The sequence below is a fragment of the Rissa tridactyla genome, chromosome 2 (genome assembly GCF_028500815.1).
Source record: "Rissa tridactyla isolate bRisTri1 chromosome 2, bRisTri1.patW.cur.20221130, whole genome shotgun sequence".
NCBI lineage: Eukaryota > Metazoa > Chordata > Aves > Charadriiformes > Laridae > Rissa > Rissa tridactyla.
Genome location: NC_071467.1, coordinates 75465110 through 75484942, shown reverse-complemented (window position 1 = coordinate 75484942; position 19833 = coordinate 75465110). Strand labels below are relative to the sequence as shown.

The 19833-nt window shown below is 37.8% G+C and overlaps 1 protein-coding gene across 16 annotated transcripts in view; it reads right to left on the bottom strand.

The window, feature by feature from the left end:
* COBL (cordon-bleu WH2 repeat protein) overlaps positions 1-19833 on the bottom strand; it is a 178967-nt gene that overhangs the window by 66694 nt on the left and 92440 nt on the right. For all 16 annotated transcript variants that reach the window (XM_054190123.1, XM_054190124.1, XM_054190122.1 and 13 more), the window contains one exon: positions 11789-11983. In XM_054190123.1, coding sequence (XP_054046098.1) covers positions 11789-11983 — 195 coding nt within the window. The remainder of the gene's footprint in view (positions 1-11788; positions 11984-19833) is intronic.

Sequence of the window (19833 nt, the reverse complement as noted above, 5' to 3'; positions counted from 1 at the left end):
GATGGGTGGCAGTTTGGATTGAAACTATGGAATTTCTTTAGATGTAATATAATATTAAAATGTAACTTACCCTTAACTGATAACTCTTTGAAGATACTGAGAAAGTAGCAACAACAGTGCATGTATCATCTAGCTGTAGCCTTTGATAACGATTTTAAAAGAATTAATGTGTTTCATTATATACCAGTATTAATTTTTAGAGCTGTTTTTCTCACAAAAAGAGGTACAAATTACTACTCCCTTTCACTAGCAGCTTTTTTTGAGCCTTCCTAAATTTGATGCTTTACATGACAGCAAGATAAGCCTTCAGCCATCATTGCTCTTTTCTCTCTTTTCTTTTAATTTGGGCCTGCATCGTTTCTCCAAACTAGAGTGTACTTGTCTAGCTAAATTAAGCATCCAGACTGCATAGCAAACATTATCTGATGTGCTATCGGCTGGTTTCATGTTTGCCATCTGAGCATTGTTTTGTCAGACATGAAAAGAACATGTCTGGATACTTCTCATTCAGCTAGCTGAATGCCATGTTTAAAGCTCTTTAGGGAAAAATGAACGAATCACCTTCAAATTGGAAATTAATTGTTCTGTGTTCTAGTTTCTTAGTCATCTGCTGCAGTGTAGGGCACTTTAAGGACCACAGACCTCTTTTACTACTCGTTCTTGTTTCTACTAATTGGTTCCGATACATCTTGATAATGGACTCTGCAATAGGACAGCACTAGCTCCAGCTCAGCTCCAGTGCAAATATTAAATAGATAAAACTTTACAGGTTTATGACCGGTTACGAAGACCATTGTTTCTGTAAAACCTAATGTATGTCATCACAGAATTTCATGTCTATGAAGGGCAACAGTTTGTACATGGCTTTTTCAAAACAAGACAATTAACTGAAAGTCACTAAGAAAAGCTCCACCTTCATACACTCTTTTTGAAGAAATATTGCCTGATCCTTTGGGCAAAACTGGATAGATCCAGGAAAGCAGCATGCCATAAGAGATCAATTTGACTCGCTATCTCCTGAAAGGTAGAAATCGTAATTTGCTAAGCAAAACAATAGCCCCATCACTGCACAAGACAGAAGTGTCCCAACAGTTCCTTCCTCAGAGGACTTGCAATCTAGAGAATATTTGGCAGGGACCCGGATCTGATACTGATTTCAAATGGAACAGGATCAAGTCTTTCATGCTGCTTTTTATTTTGTCAGTGAAAGGCACATGTCCAGCGGAGTGCACTGGACATCACCCATACGGCTCCCAGCTATCTGTAATTTGAGCTACATACCTGCATCTCAGTATTTTGAGATGCAGCCCAGGGGGGCTGCGAGTACGACCCTCAGAGTCCTGCAGGGCTCTTTGATACTGCAGTTACAGTACTAAGTTGTAACACGTATACCAGGCAAGTTGTTTTAGGGTTTATGCTGGAAAATTCTTATTGCTCATATGATTTACTGGCAAAACTTATGACCTCATTCTGCAAGTTTTACGCTTATGAGCACAAAACAAAGAGAGTGATGATTGGGAATAGCAAAGACAGCTGTTTCTGTTTATAACGAGAGACATGTTGCCTGGTTATCAAATTACCAGTGATAAGAAGACCTAGCGAAGTCACTGAGAATGCTGCCAGTGACTTTCCTGAATTGGTATCAGATCATATGAGACAAATATTTAGGTACGGATCTCTTCAGTATTCTCCAAAAATAGCTATACTGGGTTAGATCAAGGGTTCTGCTCAGGCTTCTGTGGCAAGCACCTAGAGGAGAGCAGAATGGAAGGTATATTCAATACTACCTTCTCCCTAATATTTTTGCAGCCACCAGCCATCCTCCTGTCAGGGACTTCCTGGTGTGATTTATATTTAAAAATTCACAACAGATTTGTCATTCTTGCAGCATTTGTTCTTGAACCCATGTAAAGTTTTAGCACCCACGCCAACCCTTGCAAAGGAGTTCCACAGATCTGCTTGCATGAAGAACTACACTCTTTGGATTTGTGTGGTTTTCCTGTTTCCTACTGGCTTCAAAGCTCTTGTCATGGCTGGTTGAATAGCCAAATCCCTATCCATAGTCTTCATGCCACTTTTTCAGGATGAAGAATCATGGTTTACTTAAGCTGTACAGCTGTCCCTGTAATTAAGCGGCTCCACACTTTTGATCACCCCTGATGCCCTTCCATGAGTCTTCTCCCATTCTGTAATACCCTTCTGAAACAAGGGGAGCACTACCGTAGGATTTAGGATGGCATAATACAGCTCACAATACAGTAGTGTTATAAAGTTCTCTCTTTACCCTCTTTTCCTCTCCTAAATCACTCTGCATCTGATTTGCATTTTTGATTGCTGTTGAGCTTTGAGCTGACTTTTTACAAAGAAGTATGTCTTATGATCCAAAGAATTTCCTAACTGGTTACTGCTAGCTGAGAGACCAGTATTTTACAAAGTATTAAGGAAAATTAAGAGTGGTCTTTTCTCACGTATATCACTTCACACCTACCTACACAGAATTTTACTTGCTTTCACCTGCAAGTGCTGCCAGCGCTCAATCTCATAAGGTCTTTCAACAGCTGTTCTTCATGCTCAGCCTTTGTCCTTACTAGGATAACTCAAATACCAGCAACAAACTTTGTCACTTTACTGTTTTTTTCCCAGGTCACTTTTTAACATGATGAACATGGACCCTCAAATACTCCAAAGATGTTGCAACATTCCACCATTAGACGAGCGGATCATTTACTCTTAACCCGCGATTCCTCTTTTCTTTACTGTCAGTTATTTAAAAGTAAGATGACCTTCCTCCTTATGGAATGGAGACTTGATTTCCTTAAGAAATCCCTGGTGAGGGACCTCAGTCGAAGCTTTGTGGAAACCTAGACAGACTGTATCAACCGGATCACACATATCCACCTGTTTGCTGAACGCGTCAAGAGCCACTCTGAGTTGTATGGCAGGGTTTTTGTTTTACTAAAGCTATATTTACCCTATTAAGTATCTTCATAGAGATGCCAACTAATTTAATTCCCTATTATATTTCTAGTAATTTTTCAAGTACATAAGCCACATTAGGAGGCTTATAGTTTTCTTGATTTCCCTCATACTTTCCAAACAACAACTCTACCTCCACCTTTTTTCTCTGAATTTCTTTATGAAAATCCAAAGTGTGGCATTGGTAGCATTCAGCAATAGTATTCAGTAATATTTTCTCTATTTCTTCTCTACTGCTTCACACAGTAGAAAGAGACTTAATACAGATACAGTTATTTTATATAATTGTCTCCACTTCAGATAGCACTGCGGTCTCCGGTGCATCATCTTGGAAATACTTTGCACAGCTACTGCTCAGACAAAGGAACTAGAGCGCACTCCTTTGACAAAGGAACTAAAGTGCATTCCTTGTCTATCTTATTGGACAAGCTTGATTTTCAATATCTGCCTACAAAAAATGTAAAGCAAAGGTGAACTGTATTACCATCCTAGGAGATCAGTAGGCAATTCTCTGACCAAAGAGTAAGGTAGTGTTTATGTCAGTGTGGCAAAATAAATTACTTTTATATGTCTATATGAGCAAAGAAAAAGGAAAGGAAAAAGATCCCATCTTATCCATAAACTCTCAACATCTGCAGAAATGCATAAATTAAGTAAATAAGCTTCTAAATAAAATTTCAGACAGAATGACTGGAATAAAAGCTCTAAAACCAGATGGATACTAAAAGCCTAATGGAAATTTTCATAATTACTATCCAGTATTTACAGCCTAGTACATCCCAAATAAGTGACTGCTACATTAATTTGATGTGAAATACAGAAAAAATAGATACAGTCTCCATTTTTAATGGGTCTATCTATGAATAATCTATCTATTTGTATAGCTACTCTTTGACCTTATCAAAATACTGCCTCATGCCAATTGTGTAAGAAGTCCCCAGCCTCATGATCTGGCATCATACGGCAGTACACTGAGCACTCTAGCACCTAATATCCAAACTCTAATACAAAAACTAGGAAGAGATCACGACTTAACAAGTTTTCTTAGCAGCTTTGCTACCCCTCTATCATCTCAAGAACTCTGGAAATCAGCATTAGGTTTATTCTTAAACCATGAACGGACATCTTATACATTCTTGACTACCTCCTGACTTCTTAAAAAAAAAAAAGAAAAAAGAAAAAAAGCTTATAACATAGGTATAATTTTATGCTTATTTTATGTAAGCATAAAATACGTCTTTTTCTTCTTTTATGCGTGCACAACTTGAGCACCTCAATGTTCTGGAGAAAAAGCATCTTCAATAAAGATTCCATATCCCTGCCCTCATCACAAAAATGCCGTCGAGAGAGATCACACGTTGCCTGAGAGTTCTAACAAGTCTGCCACCAAAACTGGAGAAGATCATAGCTAACACTAATCATATCCTTGGTTAATGAACAAAGACAAAGGAACTTTTAAAAATAACATGCATCATTCACATTTCAGGCCTTATTACACAAAAAGAAAATCAAACCAGAACAAACTAAAAAGGTGTACAAACCCAGTCATTAAATTCCTTTTAATCAACATTTTGAAAAACTTGAAAAGTCAGTCAAGTGTTCTCCCTCCTCCTTCGGAACAAATCTTGCTTTAATATCCTCAGGGAACTTACAAAAAAACTGACTGGTGGCCTAGAAGATGCAATATTTTGTAAAAGTAAAAGACACATTTTGAAAAACAGCTTTTTCCTACAGCAGAAACTGATTCATTGCATCCTTCCTCAGAATGTGAAAAAAGTATCTGTTATTCTCAAAGGAGACTTCTGGATGCTCCACAGAAAAAAAAAAAAAACCAAAGCAAAACAAAAATACATTCACAGAACACTTAAGGGAGAAAGGAAATGTGTCATAAGAGAAAGGTTGAGAAGACCTCACCCAGAAGACCTCTGAGTCAAAAGAAACCTCCCTTCCTCTCTGAAAGATGATAAAAAAAACATGCACTTGTATTTGTTGACTAGTAGACATTTCTGGCTTAGGTGTAACCTATGAGAGGGAGATAACTAATCAGAGTCCATCCACCCTTTCTCTGAATTCTGGGCTCCTTATTAAAACAGAACACAACTGTCAGATGGTCTCCACTGTGAACTGCTCATTACCTTTCACTTCATACAGAAGTAGAGAAAAAAAAGTTAGGTAAAAAGGAAGAAAATACCTACAGCACAAGGGTATTCTGCTGCAGTATGAACAAACAACCCCTCCCTCGACTGTAATAATTTGTACAAAAGTAGGATCAACCAACTAGGCAAATCTAAACCCATTTGAAATGTTCTCTTGGGGCACAGGGCTGATCAGACTGGAGTTTTCACAATAATGTATTGCAGCAGACGCACAAAGGAAGAAGTAGAAGACAGTAAGCTGGTAAGAGTACAGCGCTTATAGAAGTGATCATAGTAGATGTTAATAAAGCAGGTTATAGACACCTGCCTACAATGAAGTTCAGTTCTGCAGCTAACCGTGGTAGATGTTCTCATCTAGTTGTCATTCTTCCGTCCCTCACCTTGCCTAAAATTGCAGTGCCTCATGATATCATTCCTCTCCCCTAAAATGGTGCTTCTGACAGTCCAAGACAATTTGTGAGGAAAAAAGGCTGTCATCCACACAAACACAGCTTCCTTCTAAGCACTCCACTGTTTCTCAGAAGGAAAGCCAACTGCAGGAGTATTATTATTTGAAATACCAGATTTATCCAAAATACCCAGGAACAAAGCAGATTCAAGAAATTTTAACTCACAGGGCACACAGACCTCTGCTAACGGCATCTTTACTAACACAGCCGTGCATACTAGGAAGTGCATACTAGGAATGTACGTTAACTCTACACTGTTCTACAGGATCTGTATCCATTGCTTTAGGGCTTAATTTGCAGTCACAGGGAAATATGTCATTTTGAAAACCTGAGGAGAACAGCAGTATGATTTCATACCGATCAAGATTATCCTTTCAATCAGTTAATCACAAATCTGTGGCATTAGATTATGAAGTAAGGTGGAAGAGTGGTAATCACTTTGTGCAAAGATGCAAGAAAGATATCTGTGCAAAAAACCCCTGCTATGCTGGGGGACATCAGTGGAAGAAATGCTTGCTTTGCTCAGATTTTTATATTAACAATCTCAATTTAAACTCCTTTTGCAACAGAAGGTGGCATAGTGAAGAATAATATGATATTAAAATCACAGTGGCCAGATATTGAGTTGCTGAGCAAGCAGACGTAGCTTCTGACATCTTAAAAGTTCAGAAAACGTCAAGCTACAAACTCAGCTTCCTAATTATGGACAGCCAAGCTAACCATTTCTAAAAATCTTGGCCACCGTTTTAACATACATTTTACTTCTAAGGAAGATAATGAGTCACATTTCCAAGTGGCTTCCAAGTCCATGCCTGTAGCATACACACTACACGTGGGAAATTTGAGAACTGCAAATTCAGGGTCTGACTCTGGAAATTTGGCTGAGTATATGGTTTAATAAGACTTTGAAAAAAATTAATATGTTAATTATGATTTCAATATAATTTCATTCATACATTTCCTTCACTGCCTGTCCTTTATATTTACCACTTGAACATTATTCTGTGGTTCTTGCTGGCAGAATGTATTCCAGGTATGTTTTCAATATACGCTGTGCTTATTTGCAATGTCATTTAAAGTATTTCAGGGTTGCCTGCAGATGGGCACAAATTCAACGGCTTTCAGTAGGACATTTCACTGGAGTATTTCCTCCTTTTGACACACTCTTAATATGCTCAATCAACCAGAAGGGACCTAAGCTTTCAATCACTGGTATAGTCCATTTATAGTGGTTTATATAGAAAGGACAGTGAATATTATTACTATAATACAAATTCTGCTATGAGAAAGGCATCCCTACCAAAGGCATGAAATTATATTAAAAGGCTAGGATGACTAACCCAGCGTCCTGCCAGCTCCATGGCACTCCTGTCAATGATTGCCAGCATAATCATAACTCTTTCAAGTGCAATATGCACTGGAACAGGGGAACATACATCGCAGGAGGCTGCTACCTCCAACAAGAGTACATAAACACTTGAAAAGGAAAGAAAAAGAAAGAAGAAAAACCCTATGTGGTGGTCCATATTAGGAATTGTCAACTAAGACGGCAAAAGTAACATTTCCATTGCATTTCCACATTTTTAATTTCCTTCCATTTAATAAGATGTACAGCTAATACTGAAAGTATCTTCTCTATATAAACAAGACACTTGGCAAATTTTTAGTGTGAGTACCTTATTTTCTCCAGGAAAGATATGAAAGTCTCATTTATATTTGTTCATGCTAAAAAGGTTCTCTTAAAGCTAAACTTCTCATTTAGGCATAAAATGGGTCAAAAGTAAAATGGAGGTAAACAGAAAGAAACCTGACAGCAATGTATCTGAGTAAGCCTGTGACTCTCTTTGGCTGCAATATTCCTTTTTTTTCATGTGAGTAAGCCTCTTCAATGAGTAAGTTATTCATTGAAAATGAATATCAGCCTTGGTGAGAAAACATCAGCCTTGATAAAAAGCTCTAAAGGTATGGCCTTGTCCAAGAATGGGGAGTCAATAACTGTCCTCAGGAGCCCAAGTTTGAGATCTAGATGGAGAGGAGAGGAACGTAAGAAGCAGGGCAAAACCCACAGTATGTCACATACATTAGTTTGTCTACAGCAACCTCTAGGAAACTATATAAACATGGAAATAAAACTGAAAATTGCCCTGGTTTATAATGGAACCTTCCGAAAGCGTGAGGCCAGTTCCTCTACCTGCACTAAAAGCAACGATGCAATTTTTATTTGAACCCACTGTCCTGCCTTATGACAACTAAGGTTAAAATCTATGACACAAATGTTAGAATATTGCATCTGTTATATCGCCCTATTCTTCGATCAGTACAGGAATTTGACTGGCTAGTAACAAATCCCAGATGTCTCCTGTTACATCACATATTATATGAAAGTGCTTCTCTTCTGAAAATTGCAGCAGTTGAAATAGCACATGGTCCTTTATCACAGGGTTCAAGTTGCATTTCTGGCTTCTGGAGTTGACATCAGAGCTATTCTGCAGATTAAGGCATTGTAGGGCCCTCTTCTAATTCTGATGTTATCTCCAAAAAGCCTCATGATTCTATTCTGAACAAACCACTCCATTTCATAGAAAAGGCTCCTATAGAACATCCGTGAGACCTTCTTTATCATCTCACCTCACTCAAATTTCTGTATTTTCCCATACACACTAAAAAAAATAATAAATTATTGCCATAAACTAATTTGGCAGCGTACAATATTCTTCACCTCCAAAAGACTCAAATACTCACTTCTTCAGTCCTTCTAAGAAATGACCCAAACACACTTATTTGTCTTTTAAAGAGGGACCACTGAATAAGCCTCTGAGAAGATGCACTGAATTCTGTCAGACTTCACATGTGGCTTTTCTCTGCGTGCTCTATCTACAATGGCATACTCATACAGGTTTTCTCTTAAATATTTAGTCTATATGGTGCATGATTTTTTTGGGGTGGGAACTCAGTTTACACTATGGCTACTGTCAGGTGGCCTCAAATTCTGCTAGCACATCATCTAAAGCGCTGTGACAGAGAACAGAGATTGTTTGCAAAGGAGGTTCAGTTTTTGCTTGCCCCCTACACTGTTCTGCTCTACTCTCTGGACAGTGTGGGCTCCATGTTGCAACTTAAGAAAGGAGGGGAAGTCCTTTTCTAAAGCATCCAACCTTCTGGATTTCAGACTGGAAATGTTACCATACCCTGGTCTTTTGAAGAATATTTTTTTCACGTGACTTCTCATTATTCTAAATAGCATCACTTGAGAGATGTTTAAAAGAAAAAGGGGGGGAAGTCTGCAGAGAAGAAATCTGTAGACTCCTTTCTTTGACTCTGCATTCCTTTGCAAACTACTTAGTGCATGTTCAGCACACTCTGAAACGTTGCTCAATTGTGCTCTGAACAGAAATAAATATTTTCTAGAGGAGATGTCAAACAGTTACAGAAAGAACACAACCTTAAATAGACATGGAAAACTAATGATGCTGCACTAAAAATTAATTAAAGTTCCTACAGGGGCCTTACCCTCGAGGAGGCAAATTACTGTTAAGCCCCACAGAAACAAAAGCTGCACTATGGTAAAATTATATTGCAGTGATCCATCTATTCAGAAAAGCAAGTGGAGAAAATCTAAATCTAAAGCATAAATTAAAACACACCAGTTTTCATACACATGGAAATTTCTGATTGCAACCACTAGGCAGGGAGATGAGATATACATTCCTAAAAAATCATCTGCGCTGTACAGAAAACTGAATGCCATGGAGCTTAAGAATGGGTTAAAAATAACAGGCTTATCGGGTTGGAAAGCCAAACTACAGGTATTCATAACAGCTACCGTATCCGCTTTTCTACACAACTTTATGGAACCAGCTAGTTAAAAAAGAAAAAAAAGCTTCTGAAAGTTCAGAATGCCACCTTTTTCATTTTCTATTAATGTGCTAGCTTCAACTGGAAATAAACATGTTCCCCTTTTGCAGGATCTTCCTGTTAGTAACAGTTGCACATAAATAAAGTTTTCTAAACAAACATCTTATCTTTTTATGGAAGGAAGTCCATTAATAAGGAATTGACGTCCTTCCCTGAAAAAAAAGATCAGTGCTAATTCTTTCCCATAAACCAAAGAAATAAACTTACACCCTGAGATTTTTTACTCTATTTTCACAGCAAACTGGATAGTCTGCACGTAGATAAAATAGAACTGTTTGGGTTTTCTTATAAACAATAACCCTGTTGCTACCTTGCTACATAATACTGAAAAATTAATCTCTTCCCTTGGTTTTTGATTGCTTCATGGAATTTGTGCTTCATTTCAACTGTACTCCACACATTCTTTTTCAAACTATAGGTCAGCCTGTGAGCAACTTTTAGGCTGGGAGCTTCAGAAGCACGCCATAGCTGTTTAATGTTTTGACTCGTGCAACCAATTTCAGAAAGATGTCCTTTATACAACAAATGCAGCCAGATTCTAGAAACTGTGCTCATAATCTTCTGTGCCCTTCATTGGCTTTGTCAGCTACACAAGACATTTCTATTGCCTAAAATTAACTTCATCATGGAAAATCCTCTGATGCAACCTTCATCTGTTTCCCTTCTTCAAAATAGCTTTTCCTTTAGACTAAGAGAATTTGAAGCTGGCACTGTACTGTATGCTACTCGAGATAAATAAAATAAATACTTTTCTCCCAAACGCTTCAGAAAACCAGCACTGGAATCTATTTGCGACAATGATGAAAATAGAAATGTTAGTATGTGTAAAGAGAGTTTAGATTTTTCAGTGCAACACAATTTAAAATCTCAGCGCCACACTGCATGGAGATAAGCCTAAGAGAATAGCAGAATAATATAGTCTGTGTTTACCATACTTGTACAAAATTAAGAGTTTATGAAAAGATTTATGAAAAGACCTACTTATCTTAAACATATTAAATGTCTAACGTGGGAGGGACACAAGAAACATCATCAAAGTATTTACAGTAGGAATTTCAAAAGCAAATTTTAAACAAGAAAGTGCGCCAAATGTTACAAGAAAACATTGTTTCTCTTCAGTTGTGTCTAGAAGTGAGTGCTATTTCAAAGGAACCTATTCCGGTTTTGAAAGATATAACACTTCTATGTTCCAGCAACCACGCTTTTAGTTATCCTAAGAACGGGAAAATAAGATTCCACAATCCTTTACCAAGAGCGTGCACCAACTTTGCTTACACAATGCTTCACTGGAGAAGGGACTGAACGTATGTCTTAATGTAGATAAATAAAAGAGTGACAGGGAGTGAGATTGAGCACTAGAGTCCTCCTCCTCCTCCACTATACTGAACTCAAAGATTCTTTCCAGACTCTATTTTGCACTAATACGGTTCACTTTCCAAAGATCAGCCTGCTGTAGAGGTGACAAGCCCTAAGCAGATACAGTCAGTCCACATTACACAACCTTGAAGGTATTGGTTCCTTGCATTCTTATTTGGCATCCACATACAGCTTTACACGCTGACTTTTACACTTTACATTTAAAATGTAATACTTTTTGTTGATGGTGGAACCAGAAGTCTTAATGTGCTTGCACATGTTTAGTAACACACATACCTGAATGTCACTAGAAAAACAAAAACAATTTCCTTTTCCCTTAACTCTATTCTTTTCAAAGGGTTAGGTCCTCAGGAAGGTTTCCCCCCATTTCTGTTTAACTCTCGATAACTGTATTGCGGAACAGTGACCTTTTTTAAAAACAAAAACAGAGCACTGCTTTAAAAGGTCATATGGCACAACTCAGAAAGCAGAGCAGATCCTCTGGTATCCCACGGCAGCAGTGGAAATAGGGATGCAGGCGACAGCCTGACAAGTATCTATGCAAAACTGCATGCCGAAGTTTTTTGTCAGTCATTAGAACAGTGACCAATTTTCCAGGACTGCCCTGGCCAATCGGGATACCTAGTCACCCTATAAAATTTCCAGCTTTTCTGGCTTACTTTTTCTTCACCCTCCTTCTTTCAGCATAATTCCTCACAAAACTTTTCTGATTCTTGACATGGGAGAAAGCTTGGGGCCGTCTCAAGAAAGCTCAGTAAGCTCCAAGACTTTTGATAATTTTATTTTGTAAGATCAAGAGTTTTGGTGAGCTGTAGCAAATGGCTAGCCAAAATATCTGTGAATGACTTTCGCTCTGATGAATGAAGGTAGCCAGCACATCAAGCAAAGAAGCCCATTCTGTGGTGTCACTGTTACCTGTGCTGCTGTCTTGTCCTGTCCACTCATCTCCACGTTCTGCAACGCAGGTGTGACAACTGGCGGAGGAGGTGCTCTGCGTTTTTTCACTTCTGGGTTTGCTGTCATTCCTGAGATGTTACCAAGGGACAGTGATGAACCCAGGCTACTGGAACGAGAATTCACCGAAGGGGAATTTGGTGCTGTGGAAAAACCCTGTAAATGGATTAACATCTTGGATTAACATCACTTTTTAAAAACAATGGGAAAGAAAGAAGAAAAACAAGACACATCTGGTTTAAACAATGATATAAATAATCATGTATGTTCCTCTGCCAAACTGGCTGAATTGCAAACTGTAACTTTTGGAAACTTCTAAAGGTCAACTGGAACAAAGCTTTCAGGCAATATTAATAAGTCGGGAGGCACAATGAGCACCTACCACAGTTTAACAGTATTATTGATGGGAACACTACTGCTGCTTGATATTTAAAATATAAGCTTCAACAAGACACATAATTACAGTTATCCAAATGCATTTCCAGTCATATTTCAATTACAAGCAATACACATTTCTGAAAGCAAGATTTACTCTTAAATGAGAACACCGTTTTAATCACATGCTGTCTGTGTCCCAGGCTTGTCTATTTTATTATCTATCTGCCTGATTTACCTGAGTCTTCTCTGCAGATTTACGTAAGAGAAACTCTGCCATCAAACTATTTCCAATTTACATGCACACTCAAACATAATCATTCACAATCTACTGAAAACAACCGTTTAACCTGGTCAAAAGAACACCTACTGACAGGTCCCACTCTGGATTTTAACAGTCCCAGATCAAAGGAGAAGCAGAAACTATTTCAATAATTCCTTAATGTTAAAAATTATTTGAATTCTCACTGAAGACTTAATAAAATCAATGGAAGACGTTTCACTGATTTCAGACCAAGGCCTTAATACCTTTTTATATTAATACACAAAAAAATATACGCAGTCATATAGTAATAAATCTGCAAACGGGAAAGACTAGGACACATGATTGCTTGAAAATGTGCATTCTTAATTTAGTTTTGACACTTAAATTCAACATAATTAATTTTTTTAATCTGCTAATAAAGATCTTGCAAAAACTTTTCCCTCGAAACCTGTGAGTCACCTTTTGATATTTTTAATTAAGAGAAGCTTTCAGATTAAACTGAAGATTTTACATTTTAATTAAGTTATGAGACGGTCACTTCTCAGAAAACGGCTTCTGTGAAATCACCACCGATACGAATCCACCATGAGCTGGAGCAGGATACCTATTCTGGAAGCACAGGCTGATGACCACAGGTTGATAACGCTGTTCTTATCACAACAGAATATGCTACCGCACTTGGCAAAACTCACCCATCGAGGACATAAAGCTCTCACACAGAATTTTGTCCAAGACCACAGAATACATACTGGCAGGAAACTAAAGGCCACAAATCCCACCACTTTGCAAATAAAAGATGTAGTTCTTTCAAATGAAGTTCTCCAATCTAGAAAGTGCTGAAAAATGCTTTGCCTCAATTGTATGGCTACCTCATCCTTGTGGTGGATATCTGGACTTCCACAGGCGTGTAACCAGCAGTGAATTTGACTCATGACATGGCATGGTAATTCCTTTCCACAAGTGCCAAGAGCAATCTTATGTAAAAATTAAAAACTTGGGGCAGCAAGCTCAAAAAGACAATTCATTTAATTTTAGGACTGTTGAGGAAGCACTGATGAAGCATAAAGAGCTAAAAAATACACCAATGCAAAGAGACGTACATAGTACAGGTTCCTGACTGCCTGGTAAAGTTCAATGTTCTACAGATTCCTGTGAAAGCAACTGAAAATGCTAAATGCAGATAGCAAACTAATTTGTGTCATGTCCTGCATCTACTACGCATGTGATAACTATCACTGAGTTAAAACTATCATCTGGACGCTTTTATTATCATTTATGTTGCACACTGCACAGCAGACTTCATCTTGGAATAGTGTATTTAGCACAAACTAGGCATATTATCAGTCTTCCCTGATTGACTAGAGTTTTTCTGAAGGATTAAAGCAGTATTTCCCACATCTTTTTCATTGCCAGTTTCTCTGAACTGAATAGCCTCAATAGCTTGTTCACTTTTCTAGCAAATTAAGAAAAAAGCTCAAAATGGAATGTGGGGTTTAAAAGATTAGGTCTAATCTTAGCAACAAACGTAGTCTTTTCTTGGCCCTGTATCTTGAGCAGCAAAAAAAATAATGATCTCATCTGTAACCTACAAGTTTTAAGTCATTCTCAGGGCATATTGTACGTGGTTCTATCAAATAAAGTTTGTTTACTCCTAAAGAAATGACAGGCTTCACAGTGTGAAATAGAAAGCAATTTCCTCTGTTCACACACTTATAAAATAACTGAACAAAATAATTTTAAGGTGTATTCTACAGGTGTGCTTTTGTGATTGTTTTAATTCTTTGATTTTCATCCTAAGACTTCCCTCCCAGCATTACAAACACAAGATACCGCTAAGAGAGGATGTATCTAGTTTGAAATTAATATCCTATTCAATTCTACCTCAAGGTCTTGTGGCTGAAGAGCTACAAGAATCTTTTTCTAGGCAACAGATCACCGTGATGGAATACAGTGATGAAAAATTAAACAGCCTGGATTTCCTAACAGAAGATATGGGAAAAAACTGAATACTTACGTGACACTATAAATAGTTTATAATAAAAAGATTTTAATGAAAGAAAAAAATAAAAATCTTGGAAATTCATCTATGTTTTCTTTTCCAAGTCCAAACTTTATGTCAAGCCCATTATTTACTGAGTGAGCATTTCAAGAATGCTCATGTTAAGACTCTTCCCCTAAAATAAAAACTCGCTACAGCTTCCAGGGGAATGGAATGAGGACAACTTCAAAGTTTTGAATGCCTCATCATTCAGCAATGAGAGCTTTGTCTAACTGGAGGCAGATCTTCAAGCTCTCCCATGTGTGCAGTCTTCTTCATTAGCTTTAAGAGAAAAAAAAAATGTTGGACACAAACCACGGACACAAGTGTTTCTGGCATGACTCGTCTTTTGTTGTAAACCTAATCTAGACAGAAAACGCCTTACCCAGCTTTTATATTCTACATTGGTTTAGATGCAGTGCAGCATTTTTCCAAATGGCTGGGTTTTGGAGGTTTGGTTTTCAGGCAGGTTAGCAAGGCAACCATTAAGAGCATACAATTAATTAAGTAAATTTGCAGGGACCTGATACGTACATGCCATTTACCCAAACCATATCTCATTTCTTATTGTTTTAATTTGTTATCAATGGGTCGATTTAAGGGGAATTACTGAAATTACAGCAGTGTAAGTGGGAGGAAAGACAAGCTCAAGTATTACAGAAAATGTAGCTGGCTAAAAAAGTCAGCCCTTATCCTCTGTTTCATTTGATAAACAGGCTAGCATCAATGTTCCTCTCAGAACAAAAATCAGTTCCTACAATCCATGTGTTTTGTAACTGCATTGCAAAAAAAAAAAAAAAAAAAGAAAAAGAAAAAATCATGTCAGAAAACAGAAATTTCATGGCAATGAATTATATAAAGAACTTTTAAAAATGTCTCACAACTTGTAAAATCATAGTCTTTGGCAGACCACTAGTGTTAGAGCACTTTGCTAGCAGTTCAAACAACAATTAAGTAATGCAAACTAGCAAGAAAAAAAGAAATAGTTTCCTTCCCTCCCCACCCCTGCTCCCGCATTAAACCAAAGCAAAGCCAGTGCAACACAGATACACCAGCATAGGTCAGCAGTCAAATTAGACTGTAGTTGAGCAAGCGTCTTGAACATGTACTGAATCACAACCACGGACTAAAGTCCACTTCAATTCCATGAAGTAGATGTTGGAAGGAGGCAAGAAATAGCTGCAGTAGCACATATGGTGCCACCAGGTTTCATGGATGCATTGTTTCGTGTTATACTTGCCAGCTAGTTTATTCTCTCTCATTAAACTTCTGAAATCTAAGGAACTTTCTCTTTTTCTAATGTATAAGATGCTTTCTTTGGGGTTAAGCAGTTTAATTTTAGGGTTTTCTGCTACTAGTTCTTCTGGTTGAAATTTAGCTGTCAAAGACTTTTTGGAAGGGCAAGGAGGGGGCTGTTAAAAACACAGAAGTATGAAGGCTCAGAGTAACCTGGTGGCTTAGGCATAGCAGTCCTTTTCAAAAGACACTGAGAAGTCAACTTTCCACAAGACTAACAAAATCCATAGCCTGCTGAACTCAACACGAGCTAGATTAAGAGCCTAAAGCAGAAGTCAGTCTGTGTTCCAAAGTCATCAACCTAGAACGCAATTAAAAATCTTTTTTTGCAAACTACTCCCTTTTTAAGGATGAACAGAAGCCCTGATATCTTTATGGATACTTCTGAAAATTTTAATGTTAATATGAATAAAATAATGTAAAATTAATCTATCAAAAATATAACTGCACTGCTGTGAGAATTCCATTTTACAAAAATAGATGTGTATAAAAGTGGAAGTCAGCTTATGTTTGTTTTCAAAAGATATGCCTCGTATATAACTCTCTTACCCAAAGCCCTGTTATTAGCGTTTCCTTGATTTTCTTATGACACTAAGTGGCATTTAAAGGTCAGCAAGGAAGAGACTGCAGCTTGCCTGTGAGAGTGATATGACTTCCCGGTTCCCTGTCCACACCGGTCAATAAAAATTTTTCAAAATGTCAAGTTCTTTTCTTCTGAGGTTGCTACAGCCAGGCCTTTCTTCCGCAGCTCTTTGCCAAAACTCACATATTTGAGCTCCCAGTCTTGTTATGCAATTTCCTTCTGAGAAGTTTTTAAATCAAAAGTAATCAATTGGGCTGTTTTTAAGCACTCAAAGTACCAGATGTATCAGCAAAAAGTAAGGGGTTTTATTTTTTCCAAAACAGAGACAAAAAATAAGAATAAAAATATCATAAAGGAAATATTTCTTTTTGCAAGTATAATGTGGGTAAACACGAAAGGTAAGATTTAGAGCAGGCAGACAAATCCACCTACTCAGCGACAGCAAGAATATTTATGCCTGTTGGACATTTAAACTCCATTAATGCAAACTTTTATTGATTTGCTGAATGACACCACAACTGATTACAACTGGCCATTTAAAACACCAGACAGGTTATGTTAGACCTACCACACAAATTAAAGTCAAAGGCTGCTTTCCTTTTCCTGATACTGAAATTCCTTATACTAGCACTAAATTTGACAACACCAAAACTGAATTAATCCCAGCTCCTGCTTCAAAACCAAAGCATAATACTGTGGTCATGAGATTGCTTGGAGACATAGTTTAAAAAAAAACCCAAAATTGTGACTACTCAGATTTTCCTTTCTAACCAGACGCACTGAATACAGTTTGTTTTTTGTACTCCCTGAAGCACTTGTGAATCTGGTACTTGCATACAGTCTGCAGTCAGAAAGGAAAAAAAAAAAGTTAACCTTTTCCTGCTCTGAACCAAAAAAAAAAAAAAACAAAAACGCATTTTTATGCAATTTACTTTATGTTGCTTTATTATCTCATTGCATTTTGCTATTGGTAGGAAATGATCTGGTCACCCACCTCAGTATTAAAAGAGAAGCAAGTACTTCATTGCCACACCAGTAACTCATACAGGCAGTACCATGTTGATGTGATATGTCTGGCGGGTAGGCTTTCATGGTTTTATTGTAAGAGTTTTGAGTTATACTTTGAGGTTTGTACAACTACAGTGCTATCTTATGCTTGTATAAGTCTATTTTAGTATCTAGCTAGCAATTCCAGATCTTGTGGTCAGGACCCATTTGGTGGACACCAGAAATTCCGCAGCCAGAACTAGAAATGACTGAGAACATTCCCTCTCCTGTGCCCCTGCCAGTTCTCCCTCACCGTGGCCAACCACGTTCCTCTCGTTTTAGTACAAAGTTTGTTGATCAGAAATCCTAGCAGTGCCAGGTGCAAGGAGGTCACCTCCTTTACAAAGGCATCTACTTTATCCCTCAGCACTGAAGTAACACAACCAATCTGTCTCTGCAGAGGTTACTATAACCTTCCCATCACACGGGTCCATACCACCCGCAATTACGCTCTTTTATTGCTTAACTATCTTTATCATTAGAATTTTTTTCCTTGTACCTTAACTACAATTTCCCTTCCTATAAGTTTATCTGATTACTTCTTGTCCTCACGTAAGGTCACGTCATGTCAAGTATCTCTAGGTCTCTACAGGTAGGAGCACAACCTTGGTTTCCAGCTCCAACTGATTTATGTTAACTTTGCACCTCCTGTGGTGTCCAACCTCTTTCCCAGTAGAAAAGCTGAAAGAGCAACCACTCAAGGGAGCGAACTAGAAAAGTGGAGGTATGCAGGAGAAAAGCTTTCCAAAGCAGACCGAGGAGGTTAGATTCACGGTTTGTGAACTTCTATGGAGGGAACAAGTGTGGGTATATAAACTCAAACCCCATGCACTACACTGAGGACAAAGAGGGTGCCCAACCAGAGAGAGCTTCTAAGAATCTTCTCTAGTTTTTGTCATACTTCTTGTATGTGAAGCAATAGTCAAAACTCCTTTCCCATTTGAAAAATCACATGGCTATTGAATGAATATGACAAAAATTGCAAGTAAATTGTTTACTTTTTTTATGAACCATCAAACATTTTACTTGGATGTTTAGAAATATAAAGTTTTTCCTCAAATCAGTAGCAGGTTAGAAAACATGGATTGGCAATACATGCATTTCAGCTCACCATGAACATATCCGTAAATTCTTCCAAATATAAAGAACTGGATGCAGTAAAACCAAGCCTAACTGCTAATATCAATATCACCTACTACTATCACCTCCCTCAGTATTCAACCAGTCTGAGATCACAATTTAATCTGAGTTCTCCACAACTAAATAAACTTCCAAGGCACATATAAAGCAATGGAATACAGAACTCTGAATTCAACAATGTATATATACTATTCAAGCAACTCAGAGATTGTCAAAACATCCATACTTTTTCAAGATTATATGATAGACATGATTCCTCAATGCTTTGAGAATAGAAGCTTTTGAATCACCTCTGGTGATGTAAAATTCAGTGTATTTCCTTTGAATAATTTCTCCTGTTCCCATGTTTCACTCTTCAGATTTTCTAAAGTCACAGTACTCCTCATGCTTAACAAAACCTTTGTCTATTACTGCTACCCAACATCACTTATGTCAACATGAGGAAGTCTCCCTGTCAGAACGAGGATGACAGTCATAGCATCAAGGGAAATGGATGCAATGATTTTTTTCCATCACAGCAATACATGCAGAAAAGGGAAGACAAGCTAACTTGATTTACATTTGTGTGCTTGCATCGTCTCTTCTGTTTAAGTGACAGAGTGTTTCAAATAAATTCATAGTTTTTTTTAAAAAAAGCATCCCAACAGAATTAGCAAAAATAGACTCTCTTGACAGAAGGTAGACACTACCTTTTCTGAATGGTGGGACAAAGGGAAAGAAAGCAGACGCACACCTGAAAAACTCAGAAGGTGGGAGCAGGCAGCGTACTGCCTGGTGCTAATGAGAAGACCAAACTGTATAAATCAGTGTTTGGAAGGCACACGTATATCATTTGTGTCCTCTCCTATCAACCTGGACACTGATGCCATTGCAGTAAGCAGCAAGCAGGTATCCTGTGGGCCTCATGCATCAGAGCTGAAGACCTTGTTAAAAAGAAGAGAAACATATCTTCTTTGACTCAGCGCCGTTAGCATTGGCAAGCCGGCCTCAACTCAATGCAGTGAAAATACACATGCTACAAATCTTCCTAAGGCATAATTTGATTTCATTTCTGTCACTGTATGGCCTATGAAGGACAAAAAATTATTTTGCTGAAACCTGAAGCTATTTAGCTGCAAATGAAAGAAACTTAGGTTGCTAAACATTCTTTTCTAAACAAATGTGATCAGCAAAGCAAATCGGTGTATGTTCAAAAAAGCAAACTTCAGCTCATAACCACACAAGCCAATATATTTTCCACATAATATTCCAGATAATATTCT